This window comes from Brassica oleracea, chromosome C4, assembly GCF_000695525.1.
Source record: "Brassica oleracea var. oleracea cultivar TO1000 chromosome C4, BOL, whole genome shotgun sequence".
Taxonomy (NCBI): Eukaryota; Viridiplantae; Streptophyta; class Magnoliopsida; order Brassicales; family Brassicaceae; genus Brassica; species Brassica oleracea.
This window is the reverse complement of record NC_027751.1, coordinates 35275940-35297274: the sequence shown is the minus strand read 5'-3', so window position 1 is coordinate 35297274 and position 21335 is coordinate 35275940. Positions and strand designations below refer to the sequence as shown.

General features: G+C 36.8%; 4 protein-coding genes and 1 pseudogene across 5 annotated transcripts; 3 read left to right on the top strand and 2 right to left on the bottom strand.

The window, feature by feature from the left end:
• The first annotated feature begins 1272 nt into the window (after positions 1–1272).
• LOC106342431 (auxin response factor 8) lies at positions 1273–5864 on the top strand. 2 transcript variants are annotated; one of them, XM_013781360.1, is made up of 14 exons: positions 1275–1885; positions 1976–2085; positions 2244–2342; positions 2450–2506; positions 2592–2747; positions 2831–2915; positions 3123–3213; positions 3307–3471; positions 3543–3665; positions 3734–3809; positions 3890–4037; positions 4110–5110; positions 5196–5386; positions 5473–5864. In XM_013781360.1, exons 1-14 carry the CDS (start codon positions 1843–1845, stop codon positions 5588–5590), a joined length of 2463 nt encoding a protein of 820 aa, XP_013636814.1. In that variant the 5' UTR covers positions 1275–1842; the 3' UTR covers positions 5591–5864. The 2 variants fall into 2 exon arrangements, with proteins under 2 accessions (XP_013636813.1, XP_013636814.1); XM_013781359.1 differs by having other exon boundaries at positions 1273–1885; positions 3890–5110.
• A 4475-nt stretch (positions 5865–10339) lies between these two features.
• Positions 10340–12481, top strand: LOC106342623 (uncharacterized protein At1g65710). Its single transcript, XM_013781612.1, has 2 exons — positions 10340–11466; positions 11593–12481. Exons 1-2 carry the CDS (start codon positions 10429–10431, stop codon positions 12349–12351), a joined length of 1797 nt encoding a protein of 598 aa, XP_013637066.1. The 5' UTR covers positions 10340–10428; the 3' UTR covers positions 12352–12481.
• A 559-nt stretch (positions 12482–13040) lies between these two features.
• On the bottom strand, positions 13041–13867 carry LOC106342624 (annotated as a pseudogene).
• A 347-nt stretch (positions 13868–14214) lies between these two features.
• Positions 14215–15150, top strand: LOC106338753 (mediator-associated protein 1-like). The gene has a single exon (XM_013777655.1). It carries the CDS (start codon positions 14215–14217, stop codon positions 15148–15150), a length of 936 nt encoding a protein of 311 aa, XP_013633109.1.
• A 5187-nt stretch (positions 15151–20337) lies between these two features.
• LOC106338752 lies at positions 20338–21048 on the bottom strand. The gene has a single exon (XM_013777654.1). The coding sequence runs from the start codon at positions 21046–21048 to the stop codon at positions 20338–20340; it is 711 nt and encodes a 236-aa protein (XP_013633108.1).
• Positions 21049–21335: the final 287 nt, after the last annotated feature.

Sequence of the window (21335 nt, the reverse complement as noted above, 5' to 3'; positions counted from 1 at the left end):
AGTTTTTTTTATACACTCAAAAGCTCAAAAAGAATAAAGAGATTGAGATAAGATATGTCCGATTACGTGAAAATACAGTTAACGTCTTCAGGAAATCACTTTTGTGGAAGCACCGTAGCCAATTGGTTAAGGTTTAAAGGCTTCTACATCCAGGTCTGGGGTTCGAATCCCAGACTATGCAATTTATTGCAGATTGCAGGAATTTCAGGTTTCAAGTCCCGGAGAGAGCGGTTTATTAAACAATTATGCAGACTACAGAGGATAGACTTGCAAGGGATCTTCAACATGGTGCAAGTAAATCTGGTCAGGCGTGGATCTTCATAGGACGGCTCATGTGATGCAGTTAGACGTAGGTCTTCATAAGGCAGGTAGTATTGTCGGTTGTCGAATCGTCTATGTAATCTTTCCTATATCATAATTGTAAGATCGTAATAAATCAGCGTTAAAAAAAAACATTATGCATCATAAAAAAAAAAAATAGATGTTTTGTATCTCGCACCATAACTTCTCTTATACTTCCTTATAAGAATCCGTTCTTTAATAATTTATCTTATGTCAGTGTTATTTTACTTGTGTGGATATAAAATTTTATCACTTTTTAAATTCTCGGATATAATAAAATTGGAAGTGTTATTACAATGGTTACTTGTTAAATAGAGCAGCTTTTGACCATATTTTCAACGCGGATCTAGCAAAATAAGCTCCATATAAAATTTTATCACTTTTTTAATTTTTGGATATAATAAAATTGGAAGTGTTATTACAATGTGTTAAATAGAGCAGCTTTTGACCATATTTTCAACGCGGATCTTGCAAAATAAGCTCCAACAAAAAAAAAATTGAATTATTTTGATAATATAAAGTATTGTATATCCTTAAAAGTTAAAACAAATTATGGGAGTATCTGGTGTTTCATTCATCAATAGATGGAGAAAATGTTATAATAAAAAATAAAAAAATAAGAAAGCTAACATTTATGACATGTCTATCTCTCTCTCTTTAAAACTATAGTATAATTGATTGTCCTTTTCAGCGAATCCAAGTAATAAGAAAATAAAATAGAATAACAAATAGTAGTTAATCAACGGTCAAGATCTCGAGAGCATAATCCAACGATGAAAAGAGGTCACTCAGGTACTGACACCACCTCTCATAATTCTCGTTAGTAGGACCCTCTCTCTCTCTCTCTTCATCTTTCTTCTCCACTGTGCTCATGTTCGAACCGGGTCGGGTCGGGTCGGGTCCCTTATAAGAAGAAGAGGAAAACCACTCACTTTCACCCCCCACGCACTCTTCTTTCTCTCTCTCTGACACATATTTCTCTCTCTTCTGTTGTGAAAGCCAAAGTGTCTGTGATGGTACTGCTTCGAGGGATTTAGTCTAATGCCCAAGAGAAAGCTAAGTGGTAGAAGAGATTTGTCTTTTGTCTTCTTTTTCTTCTTTCGTTCTCCACAAAGATCTCGCGAGAGAAGGGGTGGTCTTTTAGCTACCTTTTGGTTTCGTCTAGTGTGCTCCGTGTAGTATTCAAGCTTTGAAGATGATAAGCAACATACTCTGGTTTTAAGAAAAAAAAATGGGGTTTATTCAGTTTCTTGGTTTCTTGGGGTTTATGGTAATAAGAAGCTTTGTCTAAAAGTCTAATGGTTGTGGGGGAGGAACAAAGGAGATGGAGAAAGACGAGTTTGTGCTTCTTCTGGAACTGAAGAGTTATAGCTGCTATAGTAGCTGGAAGTGAAGGAAATTAGATTTGTACGGAGACAAAAATTAGGGTTTTTTAAAAAAAATTTTACTAATTTCAAAAGTTAGTAGTACCTTGTTTTATCTTGAATATTCTCGACGACGATGAAGCTGTCAACATCTGGATTGGTTCAACAAAGTCACGAAGGTTTTGTTTCAACTTCAGTCTCTGATTTTTTTCATACTTTTTTGTTTTCTGGACATGTTTCTTAGTTCTTGTGTGTGTGTGTCTTAATAGGAGAGAAATGTCTGAACTCTGAGCTATGGCATGCTTGTGCTGGACCACTGGTATCTCTTCCATCATCTGGAAGCCGCGTTGTCTACTTTCCACAGGGTCACAGCGAACAGGTTCTTAGACTTTTTTTTGGGTTGGGTTTAGAGATTTGTTTGTGAGTGTTGTTGGTTGCAAAGAAGATTAAAAGTATGGAGGAGCTTTGCTTTGCTTTTCTTTACTTGTTTTATATTTTGGGGCATTTCCATTAAAATTGAAGTGTACTTACTTGTAGGTAGCTGCTACAACTAATAAGGAAGTTGATGGTCACATACCCAATTACCCAAGCCTACCACCGCAATTGATTTGCCAGCTCCATAACGTTACAATGCATGTGCGTAGTTAATTAGTTCCCTGTCCCTTTCCACCTTCAATTTTTACATTTTTTTTTATAAAGTGTGCTTTGTAAGTATGGGGTTTCGTTTTTCTACTTTATTTCAGGCAGATGTGGAGACGGATGAAGTCTATGCTCAAATGACACTTCAACCATTGACACCGGTATGTGTTTTATAACCTAGAGTTGCTGTTTTTTTGCTTCCAATTTACAAGTTAAAACGTTAGAGTTGGGTGTTTTGGTAAATAGGAGGAGCAGAAGGAAACATTTGTACCGATAGAGTTGGGGATACCGAGCAAGCAACCTAGCAATTACTTCTGTAAGACTCTCACAGCTAGTGATACTAGTACTCATGGCGGATTTTCTGTTCCTAGACGCGCTGCTGAGAAAGTTTTTCCTCCACTGGTAGTGTAACACTTCTTTTTTCTTTTCTTTAGCTTAACCTGCGGAACAATTGTGAATAATATCTAATACCTTTTTGATTCCAGGATTACTCACTGCAGCCACCAGCGCAAGAACTGCTCGCAAGGGACCTCCATGATGTTGAATGGAAATTTAGGCACATCTTTCGTGGTAGGTTCTATCTCGGTTGGTTTAAACATTGGATGACATTTTTTTTTTAAAGTACGTTTTTAACAAAATTTACTAGGATTGTCATTTTGTCATGTTCTGAAGTAGCAATGTGCTTTTTAAACTTGTTTGGTGAAGTTGGAGACACTGGAGCTGCTCTGTGTTCTTATATTGGACTTAAATCCTTATTCTTTTTTATTAACCATGCAGGACAACCCAAACGGCATCTCTTAACTACTGGGTGGAGTGTATTTGTTAGTGCTAAGCGACTAGTAGCTGGAGATTCTGTCATTTTCATAAGGTTTTATTTTCTTTCCTTTGGTGCATTCACTTTGTGGATTATATCATTTATTATTCATCTTTAAACCCTATTTTTACTTGCTTGTTTTGTCAGGAATGAAAAGAATCAACTGTTTTTGGGAATACGTAGAGCCATTCGTCCACAGACGATAGTACCATCATCTGTTTTATCAAGTGATAGCATGCATATTGGACTCCTAGCTGCTGCTGCACATGCTTCTGCAACCAACAGTTGTTTTACTGTTTTCTTTCATCCAAGGTTCTTCTTCTACCTCCATCCCATACTCTTCTCTCCCATACCATACTGATTTTCTCTGTTTGTGGTTGCAGGGCTAGCCAATCTGAGTTTGTGATACAACTTTCCAAGTACATCAAAGCCGTTTTTCACACCCGTATCTCAGTTGGGATGCGCTTCCGCATGCTCTTTGAGACTGAAGAGTCCAGTGTCCGCAGGTGATTGATGATCTTCAAAACTATTATCATTACTTTTAACATGTAGTTCTGACAGATACACTCTGCAGGTACATGGGTACTATAACGGGTATCAGTGATCTGGATTCTGTTCGTTGGTCCAACTCTCATTGGCGATCTGTGAAGGTAGTACCATTATCAAGCCACGTGACTTCATTTTAAGAAACACTGATGATGATTTAGTCCCAATGCATTTATTGGTGTAGGTCGGTTGGGATGAATCGACAGCAGGGGAGAGACAGCCAAGGGTTTCTTTATGGGAGATTGAGCCTCTTACTACCTTCCCCATGTATCCATCTCTGTTTCCTCTCAGGCTCAAACGTCCTTGGCATGCTGGCACCTCGTCCTTACATGGTATCCATCCACCATTTGTCTCTTCTCCTAAACTTTTAGTAGCTATTAACTTGAATCACTGTGGTGTTACAGATGGAAGGGGTGAATTGGGAAGTGGGCTACCATGGCTGAGGGGAGGTGGTGGAGGAGAGCAGCAAGGTTTGCTTCCCCTAAATTATCCATCTGTTGGTTTGTTTCCATGGATGCAACAAAGGCTGGATCTCGCTCAACTCGGGACTGATAATAATCAGCAATACCAAGCAATGCTGGCCGCTGGACTACAGAACATGGGCGGCGGAGATCCTCTCAGACAACAGTTTGTCCAGTTGCAAGAGCCTCCTCCTTCTCACCACCAGTATCTTCAACAATCAGCTTCCCACAATTCTGATTTGATGCTTCAACAGCAGCAGCAGCACCATCTCATGCATGCTCAAACTCAGATTATGTGTGAGAATCTTCCTCAGCGACAAGAAGTTAGTAAGCAGCAACCAGCTGGTGGTGGTGGGCAGCAATCGGTGGACCAAAATGCATATCTTAATGCTCTTAAAATGCAAAACGGTCAACTTCAACAGTGGCAGCAGCACTCTGATATGCCTTCTCCTTCTTCCTTCATGAAAGCTGATTTTACTGACAAATTTGCAACGACAGCTAGTCCGATTCAACAAAACTCTGCCTCTCCGGGGTCTGGACATGGCAGCAATCTTTTGAACTTCTCTATAACCGGTCAGTCTGCACTGCCTGAGCAGTTGATAGGAGAGGGTTGGTCTCCAAAAGCATCCAACACTTTTTCTGAACCGTTGTCACTTCCACCACAAGCGTACGCTGGGAAAAGCCTTGCTCTAGAACCTGCAAGTGCCAACGTGAATCCTTCTGTATTCGGTGTTGATCCTGGATCTGGACTATTCCTCCCAAGCACGGTTCCTCGGTTTGCTTCTTCTTCATCAGGAGGAGATGTGGAAGCTTACCCAATGTCACTAGCGGATTCAGGGTTTGAGAATTCCTTATACAACAGCTGCATGCAAGACACAACTCATGAGTTGTTGCATGGAGTTGGACAGATAAACCCCTCCAACCAAACCAAGAACTTTGTAAAGGTGGGGCTGGTTTTGGTTCTTTCTCCACTGGTCTCAATAATAATACTGATGTTTGTTTTTACAAAAAAAAATAAAAATAATGCAGGTTTATAAATCAGGTTCGGTAGGGCGATCACTAGACATCTCCCGATTCAGCAGCTATCATGAGCTGCGAGAAGAGTTAGGGAAGATGTTTGCTATCGAAGGGTTGTTGGAAGACCCCCTTAGATCAGGCTGGCAGCTTGTATTCGTTGACAAGGAAAATGATATTCTTCTCCTTGGCGATGACCCCTGGGAGTATGTTCAAAAACTACTCTATTCTTCTTCTTACAATTATTAAGATATTTTTTTGTGAACTAGCCATGTGTGGAATTGTGGTGCAGGTCATTTGTGAGTAACGTTTGGTACATAAAGATACTATCCCCGGAAGATGTGCAAGAAATGGGGGATCATGGTGAAGGCAGTGGTGGGTCTCTCCCCCAAAACCCGACCCATCTCTAAAACCTGCGACGTTTGAAGTCGCTTCATTCCACTGATTTTTATATGTTGTCATTCGTCGCATCTCTCTCTCTCTCCTTTTGACGTTGGTAGAAAGAAACATAATCTATCATATATGTCAGTATGGGTCCCGAAACTTAAGGGCGTACTTTGGCTTTGTATTAGACACTGGCCATAAACATAAGAACCTTTTTACGCTCTCTTCTAGTATCATTGTTCTGTTTGGGACGTTAAACATTCTTCCTATTTTAGATCTGTTAACATTTTGAGACATTAATTTGTGGTCAGACCGGGGTTTTGGTCAATACCGTTAAATTCAATTGACATAATGATTAGTTTTAGTCTAAAAAATCTGTTGAGGAAATATAGATTTAACTTTTCATTATAATTAAAACAAAATCAGTTGAGGAAAAATATAACCAATTCTTATCAAAAAATTTAAATACTTTTATAAAATATTGCTATAACTAATTTCGTAATTAGCAATATAATATTATTATACATTAATACTAATTAAATTTTTATTATAAAACAAAAAACAAAAATTCTTTGTTATTTTTATAAATATTTCATAATATACTATATTAAAATAAAAGTACTATATGAGTTAAATAAAATAAAACTATATAAAATTGGTAAATTAACCTATTTTATTTTAAAAGTGTTTTAATTTAAATAAATAAAATAAACTATCATTCCCCGTTAAAAAGGGTTAAAATTCATAAACTAGGTATATTTTACACAAAAAAAAATTAGCATATGTTAAACTTTTATATCTACAACTATATATTATTTTAATTAATTTAAAACTCAGAACAATATATTATCTAAAATGATTATATACAAAATATAATAATATAGCCAACTTTTAGTTCATGTGTTATTTACAAAATAAGATATCAGATTTTAACTACAAATTTATTGAGAGTGAGCTTATCTGTTTTTACATTTTATGTTGTGATATTTACTGGTATTTCTATGTTTTTCATTACAAGTAGTGTTTTTTTATCATTCGGCAATGGTGCCTAAAACATTGTATTATTGCATTTTGTGTTAACTGAAATCATAAACATTAAAGAAATATACAATCATTATAACAAACCTGTTGAGAAAAATGTAAAAATATTACCAAAATTTTAAATATTTTTTTATAAATAATGCATTAATTTAGTAACAAAAAGGATTCAAAAGTCATATAATATTCAAACTCAAAATATTTATGTACTTTTCAAAATATTTTTGACCAAATATACGATTTTGAAAATAAATATTCTAAACTCAAAGTGAAAATATTCCAAATTTTATAAAAGATAAATCATAGATTCCATGTGTAATAATTTGAAGGGAAATTTTTATGTTTACCACTTTCTTGGTACAGTTATTCATGTTTACCACTACTACAGAAATATTTTCAAAAATATTTTCTTCATTAATTGGTAAAATATTTTTATGACATTGTTATATATATATAATAATAAATAATTATTTAAATAAATAAATTAAAAAAAAATATATTTTCAAATTATATTTTCAAATTATATTTTTTCAAATTCGAAATTTTTAATATTTTTTGAATTAGTTTTTTGGGTGAATTGGTGAAATAACCAAAAGAAAAACTAAAATTAATTTGTTAGAAAGAGGGTAGAGAGAGATGGAAAGAAAGGAAGAGAGAGGAAGGATATTTGGTTATTTTGTGAATTATTGTTTTTTGTTGGTTATAGGGTGCAATTTCTATTTTTGATTTTATTTTTCAAAATTCCTTTTTGAAAATTGAAAATTATTTTTGAAACTATTTTTAAAATATATATTTTTTTTAAAGTATTTATTTATATATTTATTTGGATCTTACATTTAACATTGCAAAAATTCTACCCCACCCCTAAACCGTAAACTATAATTGTAGATTAATTAACCGTAGGGTAATAAATGTTTTTTACCATTCATTAAAAGTGAAGGTAAAAGTGGTTAGTGTAAACATGAAAAGTGGTACTATCAATGTGATATTTTGATAATTTCCCTAATTTGAAATGGAACACAAAAACAAATACTATTGTAAAAATCAAAAGTAGTATATTTTGAAATCTTAATTTAATAAAAAAATCATAGAACATAATACCATAACATCCAAAATATCTTATATCGATACAATTTAATAAAATAATATCGTAGATGCTACTATATAGAAAATTTAACAATATAATATGGCTAAATTAATTAAACAAAACAATATATTTATTTACAAAATCCCGTAATATACTAAAATGATAGATATTTAATTTTTAATCACAACATGTTAATATGAATTATATTGAATAAATATTCTTTCTATAGTATAACTAAATAAATTTTAAAAATGTATTGAATGCAAACTGTATATATTGTGTTTAAAAAAGAGATTTTTTCTTTGATTATTTCAGATTGTAAATTTATTGTATTGTACTCAAAAATATATTAGTATGTCTAAAATGCATTAAAAATTTATTATATATTAATAATGCTGAATAATAAAGTAAAAGTATAAAACAAATCACTATATATTAATAATGATGAACAAAAAACCTAAACAATAAGATTATAAAGTTACACAATATATAACACTCATATGTAAATCATATATTTAAAATGGTTACGATAATATCAAATGTATACATTTATAAAATGAAAAATATATCGGCACGAATGTGCGAGTCAAAGTCTAATTAAACCTTAAACTAATCTAGGGGGTTTTTGTTTCACCATCCAGATGAACTATCTGGATGGAGATGAAAGTTTTGTTTGCTTACACTTTAAATTACAAATTATCTAGATGATTCATATGGATGAGTTTATTATACCCCTATATAATTCACAAATTACGTTCATAAACCTAATATCATTTTGTCACTCACAAAAAATGACAAAACTGCAAAATCATATTTCTACCAAAACCATAAAATGCATTTTTCGCCAAAACAACAAATGCATTTTTCTGCAAAAAACGCAAAAACGCATTTTCTTGTCAAAAACGCATTTTTTCAACAAAAACTGCAAAATCACATTTTAAAACACGTGTCATTTTTAAGACACTTGAGTATTTGGGTTGAGTAAACCTTCAACCGCTTAAGTTATGTACATTTTAGTCACATTACGTAACTCTGTAATTTCTATTTAAGAAAAAAATAAGAATATTTGTGTACATTAATAATTAGTTTTACAAGTAGTTCAATGAAAATTCTACTATATTACTGTATGTTCAGAAGTATATTCAGAAGGACCAACTAATTATTATTTTTTTTTTTTTGAAACATACCAACTTATTTCTTTAAAAATTAATATTCAAGTGTCTTAAAAATGACAAGTGTCTTAAATTTAACTCAACTCAATCCATACTTTATACATAACTCAATCGGTTGAAGTTTTACTCAACCCAAATAATTTGGTTCGCTGAAAACCAAACGAACAAACCAATGTATTTATTTTATATTAATAATTGTATTATACAATGAGGATTCTGTGGAATCTTTAACTAAAAGCCATGTTTATCTATATTTTTCTTCACTTTCAAATTTTAATTTTAATATCATAAATGTATAACATTCTATATATATATATTCTTTAATTCTAACCCTGATGTTTTATACGACAATAAATAAATGTTTCAAATTCTTAGTTCTTATAAGTGTTTACTTAGTTGAATAGTTCGATTTTAATGAATGGATTTTTAGCTACAATAAATTTCATACGACTAGACTTTCATATTCTAGTTTTTACTAAATTATTTCTAACACAACTAATACAAAATCACTGTATAACCATACCAACTTAAACCGAATTGAACTAAACCAAATTTAGTTTGGGTGAGATTGTTGCAGTTTAATCAAACATAAATTAACCAAACCAAACCCAAAATTAAACCAGAATGCCCACACTGCCTCTTATGTTTTTGGTTTATTTCAAACCACCATAGTTCTTTGGCTAGTTCCTAACCAGGCATTGTTATTTAAAAATAGAAATAAACCAAAAATGTGTTGTTTGTTCTTTTTTTTTGTCAATGTGTGTGTTGTTCAGTATTGTCTATTTGTAGAACAATTGTCACTGAATAACATTGATATTTAATTACCATAGAAATCATCCCCAGATTCTTTTTCATAATCGGACAAAAAACACATAACATGCATTTAGCCGTTAGAAAATTTAAATTTACATAATTAAATAAAGATTGTTTTGAAATATTAAAAAATGATTTTCCTTTGGACAAAGGAGTTCAAAAGACAAAGTGGGAAAAATACCCTTATCATCGACTCCTCCGTGTCTCTCGCTCTACACGGATAACGGCTCTCTTGTAGCCCAACTGTTGAAAATTTCAAATATCACCTCTCTTTGACCAAAAAAGTTTATTTCAATTCACCTCAAAATTTCCAAAACTTTCAATATAGTCCACAGATTGGGTATAGTTCAATAAGAGCATATGTTTAACTTAAATCTACGCATGAATATAAAATATAAATATTTAGTAATTGATATCTTCAAATAATTAAAAACTTATATCAATATATCTTATAATTTTAAAATACTCAGTTTGATAAATTTAATGTTTTTCTTAGTTATATATGAGTTGAGAACATGAGATTTTTAATGATATGCTCTGAAGACTCACTAGTACTGAAGAGCGATTTTGTGTTTGGGGGGAGCTATGTGTAATTTTAGAAAGTAAGTAGCCATATTAATAAAGTAAAGCGACCTGTATCTATCTGCCACTAAAAGCATTTTAAAATGTTCCTTCTCCTCAGAATTTGAAGTTTTGAATTTCGTTTCTGTCTTCTCTCTCATCAATCCAATTTCTCACACACTCTCTCTCTCAAATGGGTTGCTGCCTCAGCAAGAAGGCTTCTCCATCATCATCTTCCCCAAGTGGAGTATCCCCAGATCCGAACAAGTCGGCAATTGATAAACCTCTGAAACCAGAGACTGAAGCACAGGCGAAGAAGCTCGAAGTAGAAGAATCAAAACCCAAGAACGAAGCAGAGATACAAGAAAACATCAACCCGAGGAAAGAAGTGTTCGTGATCAAACATCGGAGGAGCCATGAGCGATCCAAGACGACGACGACAGATCCGGAGGATTCAACTGCTTCCGAGGAGAAATCAACCGGTACTACGAATCAGACTCCAGCCGATGTAGATGCTATACTGATTCAATGCGGGAGGCTAAGCCGGAGCAACTCAGCCGCGGCGAAAACCAGGAGATACTCCGGATCCAAGAGGAGCTTCGATTTCGACAAGAACGAGCGGAGCCGCGACGGTGACGCCGACGAAGCTGATGCGGAAGACGGAGGAGAGGAAGAAGCCGAGCGGCGGATCCATCGGCAGCGCCAACGCGGCGGCGGAGAGTCGCCTCGGGAGCGGAGGAGACGGACTCCGAGCAGAGAAAGGGAAGATTCAAAGAGCTACCGATCGGGAAGTAGGGAGAGGGGAAGTGGAAGTAGACGAGTAAGCAGATCTCCGGGAAGAAGATCGGAGACAAATAACCCTAACCCTAATTCGTGCGCCGGCAGTGGCAGTTCTGTAAATTCGAGTAACAATAATAGACCTGCCAAGTTCGTCTCGGTTCCTGCAACGGATAAGGCTTCTTTGGTTATGGAGAAGAGCAACAACAACGCAGAGGCGTCTATCAAACGGGTTACTGTCAAGAGAAACGTGGCGTCTCCGAGGTCACAGTCGCCGGCGAGAGCGGCGTCTCCTAGAGCTCAGTCTCCGGCGAGAGTTGCGGTTAACACAAGTAGCAACGCTCAGCCTTCCCCGTCGAAGCTCAGGAGGAAAACTGAACATTCTCCCTACAGGAGGAACCCATTGGGAGAGATTGATCCCAACTCTTTGGCCTTTCCACAACCTCAGGGTCAGGTAATGAATCCAATCAAGTGTTCAGTATTGCTGGGATGAATGTTGTTGATGTTCAAGAAACAGATGTTTCACAATCAAGAACCTGGTATGATTGGATTGTATTGTTTTATAATGTTTGTGTTTCAGAAGATGAATGCTAAAACGGGAACTCAAGCTCCAATCCGCAGAAGCGCAAGCCCGAGTCGTGTCACCAAGGAGCAGCAAGAGGCAGTGGAAGAGTGTAAGATAGTGGTGTCAGGAACTGAAATCCCTAAGCCTCAGATTATGAGCAGGAGCAGATCATTGAGGAAGTCCCGTGATTTCGATTTCAGTCCCGAAGCATTGCTCTCAAACAACATCGACAACAACAACAACAATGCACCAGCATCTTACGCAGCTTTGCTTTTAGAAGACATTCAAAACTTTCATCAGAAGAGTGTCAACGTCAATGCCATCAGCTCATCTATGTCCAAAGCCTGCTCCATCGTTGAAGCAGTCTCAGACCTTAACTCCACTACGAATAAACACCAAAGAAGCGAGCTCAACAATTTCACATCAGCAGCAGCAGTGAAGAAAGCGGATCTAATGGAGCCAAGCTTTGAGAAGTACGTGACTGTTAAGAGAGGTGGTTCTTCGCTGGAGGACATGGAGGATCAAGAATCTTCCGGAAGCAACAGTATTACGGGAAGTAGCTGTGTGGTGCAACGTAAGGGCTACTCAACGTCCTCTTCGTGGGAACCGAACTCAGCTGAATCGACGGATCGAGTGGGTGGGAGATCAAGCAACAAAGAACGTGATAGGAGTCCATTTGGTGTGCAAGAGTTTGATCCGTTAAAGAAGAATGGTGTTGGAGCTGGAGGCAAAAGAGTGGCGACAACAACTCGTGTTGCTACAGTTTCGGTGTAATAGCGAATTCGTTCGTTTCTTGATTGTTGTTGTGTATGTACTTTTTTTATATGGTTGCAGAGTAGCAAACCTCTGTTTCGTTTCTTTTGCAACCATTTGGTCATTTTCAATAATTTGGGTGTTTCTTCGATTCTGTCACGATCTGAATTTCAAGATTTCTTTGTCTTTGTTCACACACTAATTTCTGTGTGAATCAAACAGAAAAAGAAGAAGATTGTCTAGACTATGACAAAAATGTCGTCATAGAAGGTTGAGTTCGATGCAAAACATGATCAATCCTTTCCTCAATCCAAGTTACTCTTCCTACAATCACTCTCAACGACCCGAGCGCAAACACGTAAAAGAATGTAGTAATCCGCATGAGCCGCGTATACAAGTTCCCTCTGCTAGATTATGATGATCTGCTGATGGAGAACATTCCAATGATGTCTCATAGGACCTGGTTAGGCTTTTTCTTGCATAACTACTACTGCTTATCGCTTCTTCTTCCCCTCCTGGATGAAGTCCCAACATCATCAGTGTTTCATAAAATGTTCAGATTCCTACAAAATGTGTTTAAAGAGATTCTAACAGTGGTTTCAGCATTAGGCTCATAATATTTCATTTCAAGGTTCTTCGGAAGATCTTCAGTTGACATCTGGTAACTCTGCATCAACCTCATCATGATCAGGCTCTTCAGAAACCAAACCTCTCCTAAACTTCGTTCCCACATACAGAAACAATTGATGTTATAAAGCATCCTTATAGCTACAATCACAATAGACGTTACACAGACACGAGTAGGAAGCACAAGATCAAGAACCTTATCATTGACAAGTTGTGAATGAGACGCACAAGATCAAGAACCTTATCATCCGGAACAGACAACCGCTTCAGATAGTTAGAAATTCACAGGAGGCAAAACAAAACCGATCATATCAGCAATTGGAGGCGGCTTATTCTTCTAACCTCTGTGCAGAAACAATCTCATCAGCACTAAACATAGTCCGTGCTTCAACAGGACAAGCAGCTGATCTCTCCACCCATCTCTTCTTGAATCTTGGGAAAACATGAACCGGTGCTCCAGCTATGTGACAAGCAAGGAAAGATATAGCCATATTCATTACTGCTCTTTTACCACGATGGATGCTCGAAACAACCACCTTTTTGTTTGTCTCTGTTACGTCTCTTCTTACCTTGTCCAATTGTCTCTACAAATTGGACGCAACATCAGGTACGGAAATTAAAAATTGTGATTAGTAAAAGCATCTACCTTGTGATTGAAGCTCAGAATCACGAATAGCATTATCGGCCCAATCATCATCGAAAGCAACAGAGAGAGAGAGAGAGAGAGCCAAGAATCGTAAGCAGATTGGTGCGACAAGACCAATGATCAAATGGAGTCACGTTGAATTTCTCGACCAGAGGATCGCACTGACAAGTTATCATCATCATTACAAGACCACTGGCGTATCTCTCTCTATCTCTTGTCTGTGGGTTGGTAACAATCCTCGTAGCTCAAAGCTTCTGATACAGGATGAGGGTTATGGGTGGCTGATTTTGTAGAAGTCACCGAACCGAAACAAAGATTAAATACATTATATTTAAAGAATAATTAAAATTATTTAACTATAATTAAATTTGTCTCTCTTTTTTTTTGTCAACAGAATTAAATTTGTCAAAAATAGGTCAGCGCTTTTAATAAGTTTGACTTAAAGTTAATAACCCTATTGGATAAAGATTTGAAAACCGAAGAGTTCCAAAATTATGAGTTCCAAAATTAAGTCGGAATCTTTCTTAAACTTGCTAAGAGCGAGTTCTTGACTTCTTGAACATCCAAAGCTTCAGCACTAATTAGAATCAAAAAGCCAATCACACACTACAATGGCAAATAACCTCAAGCACCCATTCGAAGATCCACCATCATCCCCATCTTCAAGCGCCAGCGAGGACCAGAATCTGCAGACCATCTTTCCTTCAGAAGAAGACGAACCCGAAGATCCTCCACCGAGATCTGGTTCCAAGAAGGATGTCTGTGGTTCCAGCGAGTCTCAGCTGACAGGGAAGAAGCGTCTCTCATCCAACGCGAGCTCGAATGTAGCCAAGAGAATTTGTACACGAGGTGGGAAGATGGGAACTGACAAGAGACTGTTTAGTGAGAAAGATGAGATTGTTTTGCTACAAGGTATAATCGATTCCAAGGGGAAGAATCCATTAAAAAATAAGCGCAGTTTCTACCAATCCATGAAGGGCTCTTTTAGCTTTGATGTTACGTTGAGACAGTTCAGCGACAAGATTCGTCATATGCAAAAACTATATACAAGGAATGAGATGAGGGGTGAACAACAGGCTTCTGTTTTGAATCCTCATCAACAAAAGTGTTTTCAGTTGTCAAAGGCTATTTGGGGAGCTGATGGGATAGCTTTTGAATCTGCCATTAGTTCTAACAGCAAATCAGAGGAGAGTGAGAGGAGGAGAGTGACAAAGAAGCGTGACTTTGTCACTTCACGTAAGGGTAAGAATGTTCAAGAAGCTATTAAAAGAGGAGATATGGAGAAGTCACCATATGTTGAGAAAGAATCTACTGATTGGGATGATGAAAGTTCTTTCTTTCTTGGTATGGACTTTTTGAAAGAAAAATGGACCAAGGTTCCAGCTGAGACTAAGAAGGAAACACAAGAGAGGATGAAGAAGTTGCATGCTAATGAACTTGAATGTCAAAAATTTGAAGAGATGCTGAAGGTTATGAAAGATAAATGTGCACATGACAAGGTAGAGCTCTTGAATGAGGTTACCTCTTTGATCATGGCAGCAGATTAGATCCATATATGTAGTTTATTGGGTTCTCTTTTCAGATGCAATGGCTCTACGATCGCAATATCATCTTCTATATATGTTTATGGGTTTTATTTAGATTCAATGCCTTAATTTGAAGTGCTGTGTTAAAACCTAAGATTTTATCTTTCTAGTGCTTTTGTGCGTGTTTGTATTTGTAAAGACGAACAAATCATGCAGGAAGATAGTGTTTGTAAAGAGATTCTAACAATGGTTTCAGCATTAAGCTCATAATATTTCATTTCAAGGTTCTTCAGAGGATCTTCAGTTGCATAAGCATTCGTGACATCTGGTAACTCTGCATCAACCTCATCATCATGATCAGGCTCCTCAGAAACCAAACCTCCTAAATTTCGTTCCCACACACAGAAACCATTTGGTTTATAACATCACAGAAATCATGATCAGGCTCCTCAGGAAGCCTGAGCTCGCTCTTGGATATGTATGAAGGCATTGACCAGTTTTGAATGAGACGCACAAGATCAAGAACCCCTTATCCTCCAGAACAGACAACCGCTTTAGATAGTTAGAAATTCACAGGAGGCACAAATCCAACCCGATCATCGAAAGCACCAGAGAGAAAGAGCCAAGAATCGTAAGCAGATGGGTGCGACAAGACCAATGATCAATGGCGCCACATTGAATTTCCCGACCAAAGCATCGCACTGACAAGTTATCATCATCATTACAAGACCACTGGCGTATCTCTATCTATCTCTTGTCTGTTGGTAACAAATAACAATCCTCGTAGCTCAGAGCTTCTGATACAGATTGGGGTGATATGGGTGGCGGATTTTGTAGAAGCCACCACCGAATCGAAAGAAAGATTAAATAAATTATATTTAAAGAATTATTAAAATTATTTACTATAAAAACTAAAATACATTTCATATTCGAGTTTGGCAAGAAAAAAAAAACGTTTTATATTTCTTTGAAACACACCTATAAATATTACAATTAATTTGTCTTTTTTTTTAAACACCAAATTAAATTTGTCTTAGATGGTACTCTTCCTCATTTTTCATAAATACGTAATTGCTTTTAATAAGTTTAACTTAAATTGGAGATTAAGCAAACCGAAGAGTCTTCCTGAATTAAGTCGAAATCTTTCTTAAATTTGCTAAGAGTGAGTTCTTGACTTCTTGTACTGAAAGCTCTAAAGCTTCACCACTAATTAGAATCCAAAAGCCAAATCACAGTACAATTGCAAATAACCTCAATCACCACCTTTTAGCTTTCATGATGTAAACTCAAATTCTTATTAATGATAAAGTTTGTTACAACTGATTCTTATACAATCGTAAACAAAGCTAAACCAAGAATAACCAACTGGTTTACATCTTAAATATAATCTCAAATAAATCGGACATTCCAGAGCCCTTAACCAATCTAAACCACCTATACTAAAAGCCCCCCTCAAGATGGAGATATGAAGATGTTCTTCATTCCCATCTTGCCAATGAGGTCTCGGAAAGGTGCGGGATGTAAAGCTTTCGTCAGTGTATCAGCTAGTTGATTCCCAGTCTTCACATACATGGTCTTAAGAAAGCCACTCTCAATAGCTTCTCTGGTCTTGTAGCAATCCAACTCTATCCATTTCGTCCGCTCATGGAAAACAGAGTTATTGGCAATGTAAAGTGCAGAGGTATTGTCACAATACAAATGAGCAGGAGGATGAAATGGAACTCTGAACTCAAGTAACAACCGAGCTAACCAAATCATTTCCTTAGTAGCCAACGCCATTGCTCGAAACTCTGCTTCAGCCGTACTACAAGAAACTGTATCTTGTTTCTTAGAACGCCATGATACTAGAGAATCACCGATGTACATACAAATGCCACTAACTGAACGTCGAGTATCTTTACATGCTGCCCAATCAGCATCAGAAAACCCTCGTAGATCAGACTTGTTGTCTACAGGATAGTACAACCCTTGGCCAATAGTGCCTTTCAGATACCGCAAGACTTTGTGTGCTGCAGTGAGATGAATATCTGTAGGAGCATGAGAAAATTGACACAATGTGTTAACTGCATAAGAAATATCAGGTCTTGTCGTGTGGAGATACATCAGTCGCCCAATCAATTTCCTGTAAGAAGAAGAATCTTGAAGCGGAACACCTTCTTCCAGTGAAAGTTTAACACCCGGATCCATAGGTATTGATGAAGGTTTGCAACCAAGAAACCCTGTTGTATCAAGAAGCTCTAAGATGTATTTCCTTTGACAGACTGAAATCCCCTGTGATGATCTCGCAATCTCCAAGCCTAGAAAGTATCTAGCTGGACCAAGATCACGAAGTTTAAAATGTAACTGCAACTCGTCAATAAACTTTCTGATCACACTGTCACTGTTGCTCACAACAAGTATGTCATCCACATATACCAACACTCCCATGATAACGTCATCTTTAAACCTCATGAATAGAGTGTGATCTGAATGTGATTTGGAGAAACCCATACCAGTTAATGTAGAAGAAAGTTTGAGAAACCATTGTCTCGAGGCTTGCTTTAACCCGTAAATGGACTTATGAAGTTTACAGACTGCATTCTTGGGAAGCACTTCACCTGTAATCTCTTCATATCCTGGCGGAATCTTCATATAAATCTCCTCAGTAAGGTCACCATTCAAGAAAGCATTGGATATATCCAACTGATGCACAAACCAATTCATCTTAGCTGCAAGAAGAAGAAGCATACGAACTGAAGTATGTTTAGCCACAGGAGAAAATGTCTCTTCATAATCCAATCCTTCCTGTTGCGTATAACCCTTCGCCACTAGTCTCGATTTAGGTCTCTCCACTGTGCCATCAGCCTTATACTTGATTGTATTCACCCATTTGCAACCAATTGCTTTCTTCTCAGGAGGTAATGTTGTAATACTCCACGTATGTGTTCTCTGCATAGCTCCAATCTCCAGTCCCATTGATTCAACCCAAACCTTATGTCCCTTGGCCTCTGAATACGTTCTTGGAACGAAATCTTTTGTGATTGTATTAATGAAGGCACGAAAAGGCTCAGATAATAGAGAATAAGAAATATAGTTTGATATAGGGAATGGTATAGTGGAGGTAGTATTATAACGATGAAAGTCCTGCAGGTGTTTGGGAGGTTTCTTTTGTCTGTGAGACCTTGATTCGAAAGAAACCAAAGTCTCAGAAGATGATGCATCAGAATGAGAATGCACATCAGAAGATGTAGTTCCAGAGGGAACTTCATCAGGGGTTGCAGGTGAATGAAAAATGAGGAAAGAAATCTTTAGTCACATCTTTGATGTTAGACGTAGCTAAAGGAAAAATATCCTCATGAAAAAGGACATGCCTTGAAATAGAAATGGCGTGTGTCTCTATATCTAGTAGCTTATACCCTTTATATCCACTAGGATAGCCTAAGAAAACACAAGCTCTAGCCCTTGGTTCAAACTTATTTCTACCTTTAGGAGACGTAGAACGGTAACATAGGCATCCAAAACTCTTCAAAGAATGATAATCAGGGACTTTACTAGTGAGTTTCTCATAAGGAGATTTGTTTTCAAGCACAGGAGTGGGTAATCTATTGATTAAAAATACAGCCGTCATCACACAATCTCCCCAAAACTCTAATGGAATGTTTGACTGAAACAAGAGAGATCTAGCTACATTCAATATATGCTGATGCTTTCTCTCTACCACAGAGTTCTGTTGAGGTGTTTCAGGACAAGAGTGATAAGCAATGATACCTTTAGCAAGAAACAATTCAGTAAACTTCAATTCATGTGCATTATCTGACCTAACTGATTGTATTTTCGTTTTGTATTGATTCTCAATCATGGCAATTAATCCCGGAAAAACATGTAAAACATCAGACTTGTTCTTCATAAGGTAAATCCAAGTAGCTCTACTATAATCATCGACTATTGTCAAGAAATACCTATGCCCGTCACTAGTAGGAACCGAGAAAGGACCCCATGTATCAATGTGAACAAGTTCGAAAGGTGAAGTACAAATGTTATTGCGAGATTTAAAGGGTAAATGCCTTTGTTTTGCAAGATGACAAATGTGACAAACGTGATGTTTTTGTTTTTCATTTCTTAAAGTTTTGAAACATAACAAATCAGAAAGTACATCAACTTTAGAATCAGAGGGATGACACAATCTATTATGTCATATTGTAGAATCAATCGTAAAACTAGAACAAGCAGGTGGAAATGAACAAGTGGTAGAAATACCTTGTAAACAAACAGACTGATTATCTTTATTGAAATCCATGACATATAGGTTTCCAACTTGACTACATTGACCAATCATCAATTCCCTTGTAAGCTCCTGAATAAACCATTGATCAGAAGTAAAACTAACTTTAGAATTTAAAGTCTTAGCCAAAACACTCACACTGATCAAATTGAATTTAAACTCAGGAATATAAAGAACATCATGTAGAGAGATAGCATCAGTTAATTGAATGAATCCTATGCCCTCTATATGAACCGTATATCGATTTGGTAGAGTAACATAGGTCTGTTCTAAGGCTCTATATTCTACATAAAGGTCCTTAGTATGGGAGAAGTGATGAGTAGCCCCTGAATCTAATACCCAAGCTCTAAGAGACACAACCGGTTCTGAAGATATTGAAGAAACAATCATGTCATAATAAGATTTGGAATATAGATCAAGGAATGTACCTGTGACCTGTGAGATCATCGGTACATAGGTTGAAGTCGAGGAACAAGTTTTATCCGGTAAGGATTCAACTGATGAAACATGGAGCTTGGAGCTAAGATAAGAAATCATATGCTGTATCTGATCCCTGGACATCTCTTCCTTTGAGTAATCTGGCTTATCTGCCTGCAGTTCTGGTGCAACTTGAGCAAGATTCGTTGAACCAATCGTCTGCGGCTTCTTCCATTTGGGACCAGAACCCGGAGGATACCCGTGCAGCTTGTAGCACTTATCTGCCATATGTCCAATCTTGTGACAATGAGAGCACCGAGGTTTCTGAGTATTTGTCTGAGCCAAGAGTGTATGCGGCTGCTCAACAGGTGTAGAAGCATGAACCTGAAACGCAGAAGGAGAGTAGTTCTTTGATACACTTCCAACAGAACGTTGACTCTCATCTTGATCAAGCATGTTGTAAATCTCTGTCAAGCTTGGTCTTGGTTTCATGTTCAGAATCTGTCCTCGAATGTTTGCAAAATTCTTATTCAAACCCATAAGGAACTGAATGATTTGCTCGTCTCAGCTTCTTCAATCAACTCCTTCACATGATCGCAATTACACCTCTTCACTGTGGTAGTTCTGGTGTTAGCCAATTGTTCCCATAATGTCTTCTTCTTCGTGTAATACGTCGAGAGATCAAGATTCTCTTGTTTTAGAGTCATGATTGATTGTTCAAGCTGGTACTTTCGTGGAAGATTGCTCACTCTAAACCTCAGATACAGATCATTCCACATCTCCACCGCATCTTCATAGTAAAGAATGCTATCATAGATCTCTTTGTTCACTACATTCAACACCCAAGCATTCACCATACTATTACATCTACTCCAGATCTTAAACAAAGTATCATCCAAATCAGGTCGAGGAAGAGATCCATCTACGAAACTAAGCTTATTCTTCGCATGTAAGCTCATTCTCATAGCAATCGACCAGTTGTTGTAATTCGTTCCATCTAGAGTGTGAGTAACGATTGATAGACCTGGATGATCGGCAGAATGGAGAAAGAACGGACTGTGAACGTTGTCGTATGATTCCTTCTTCATCGGAAATGCTGCGTGAAGCGAACGATCATGATTGTTCGTCGACTGGTGGTGTGGAGTGACCGCAACTTCATTCTGAGCTATAGGAGTTGATATCGGAGTTCGATCTGGTGAAATCGGTGTTCGTCCTCGTGCTTTTCGTCCTTGTTTCGCCATTGAAGAAGATTGGAGCTCGAATAACGATTTGAAAAGACGGAGAGATTCGCAAAGGTGATTTGGATGCTTCCGAGATCAAATCAGCTACAGAATCGGCTCCCGATCAACAAAATGAGGTGAGATTCGACGGAAAAAGAGAGGAGAATCGAAGAATTTGATCTAAATCAATGAGATTTTCGCGGAAAATGCTCTGATACCATTTTAGCTTTCATGATGTAAACTCAAATTCTCATTAATGATAAAGTTTGTTACAACTGATTCTTATACAATCGTAAACATAGCTAAAC

Coding starts and splice junctions, on each gene's coding strand:
- LOC106342431 (XM_013781359.1), top strand. CDS start 1,843: ATGAAGCTGTCAACATCTGGATTGGTTCAACAAAGTCACGAAG. Junction 2,343..2,449: donor TCCATAACGTTACAATGCAT/GTGCGTAGTTAA, acceptor ACTTTATTTCAG/GCAGATGTGGAGACGGATGA. Junction 3,214..3,306: donor GATTCTGTCATTTTCATAAG/GTTTTATTTTCT, acceptor TTGTTTTGTCAG/GAATGAAAAGAATCAACTGT.
- LOC106342623 (XM_013781612.1), top strand. CDS start 10,429: ATGGGTTGCTGCCTCAGCAAGAAGGCTTCTCCATCATCATCTTCCCCA. Junction 11,467..11,592: donor TTCCACAACCTCAGGGTCAG/GTAATGAATCCA, acceptor TTTGTGTTTCAG/AAGATGAATGCTAAAACGGG.
- LOC106338753 (XM_013777655.1), top strand. CDS start 14,215: ATGGCAAATAACCTCAAGCACCCATTCGAAGATCCACCATCATCCCCA.
- LOC106338752 (XM_013777654.1), bottom strand. CDS start 21,048: ATGGCGAAACAAGGACGAAAAGCACGAGGACGAACACCGATTTCACCA.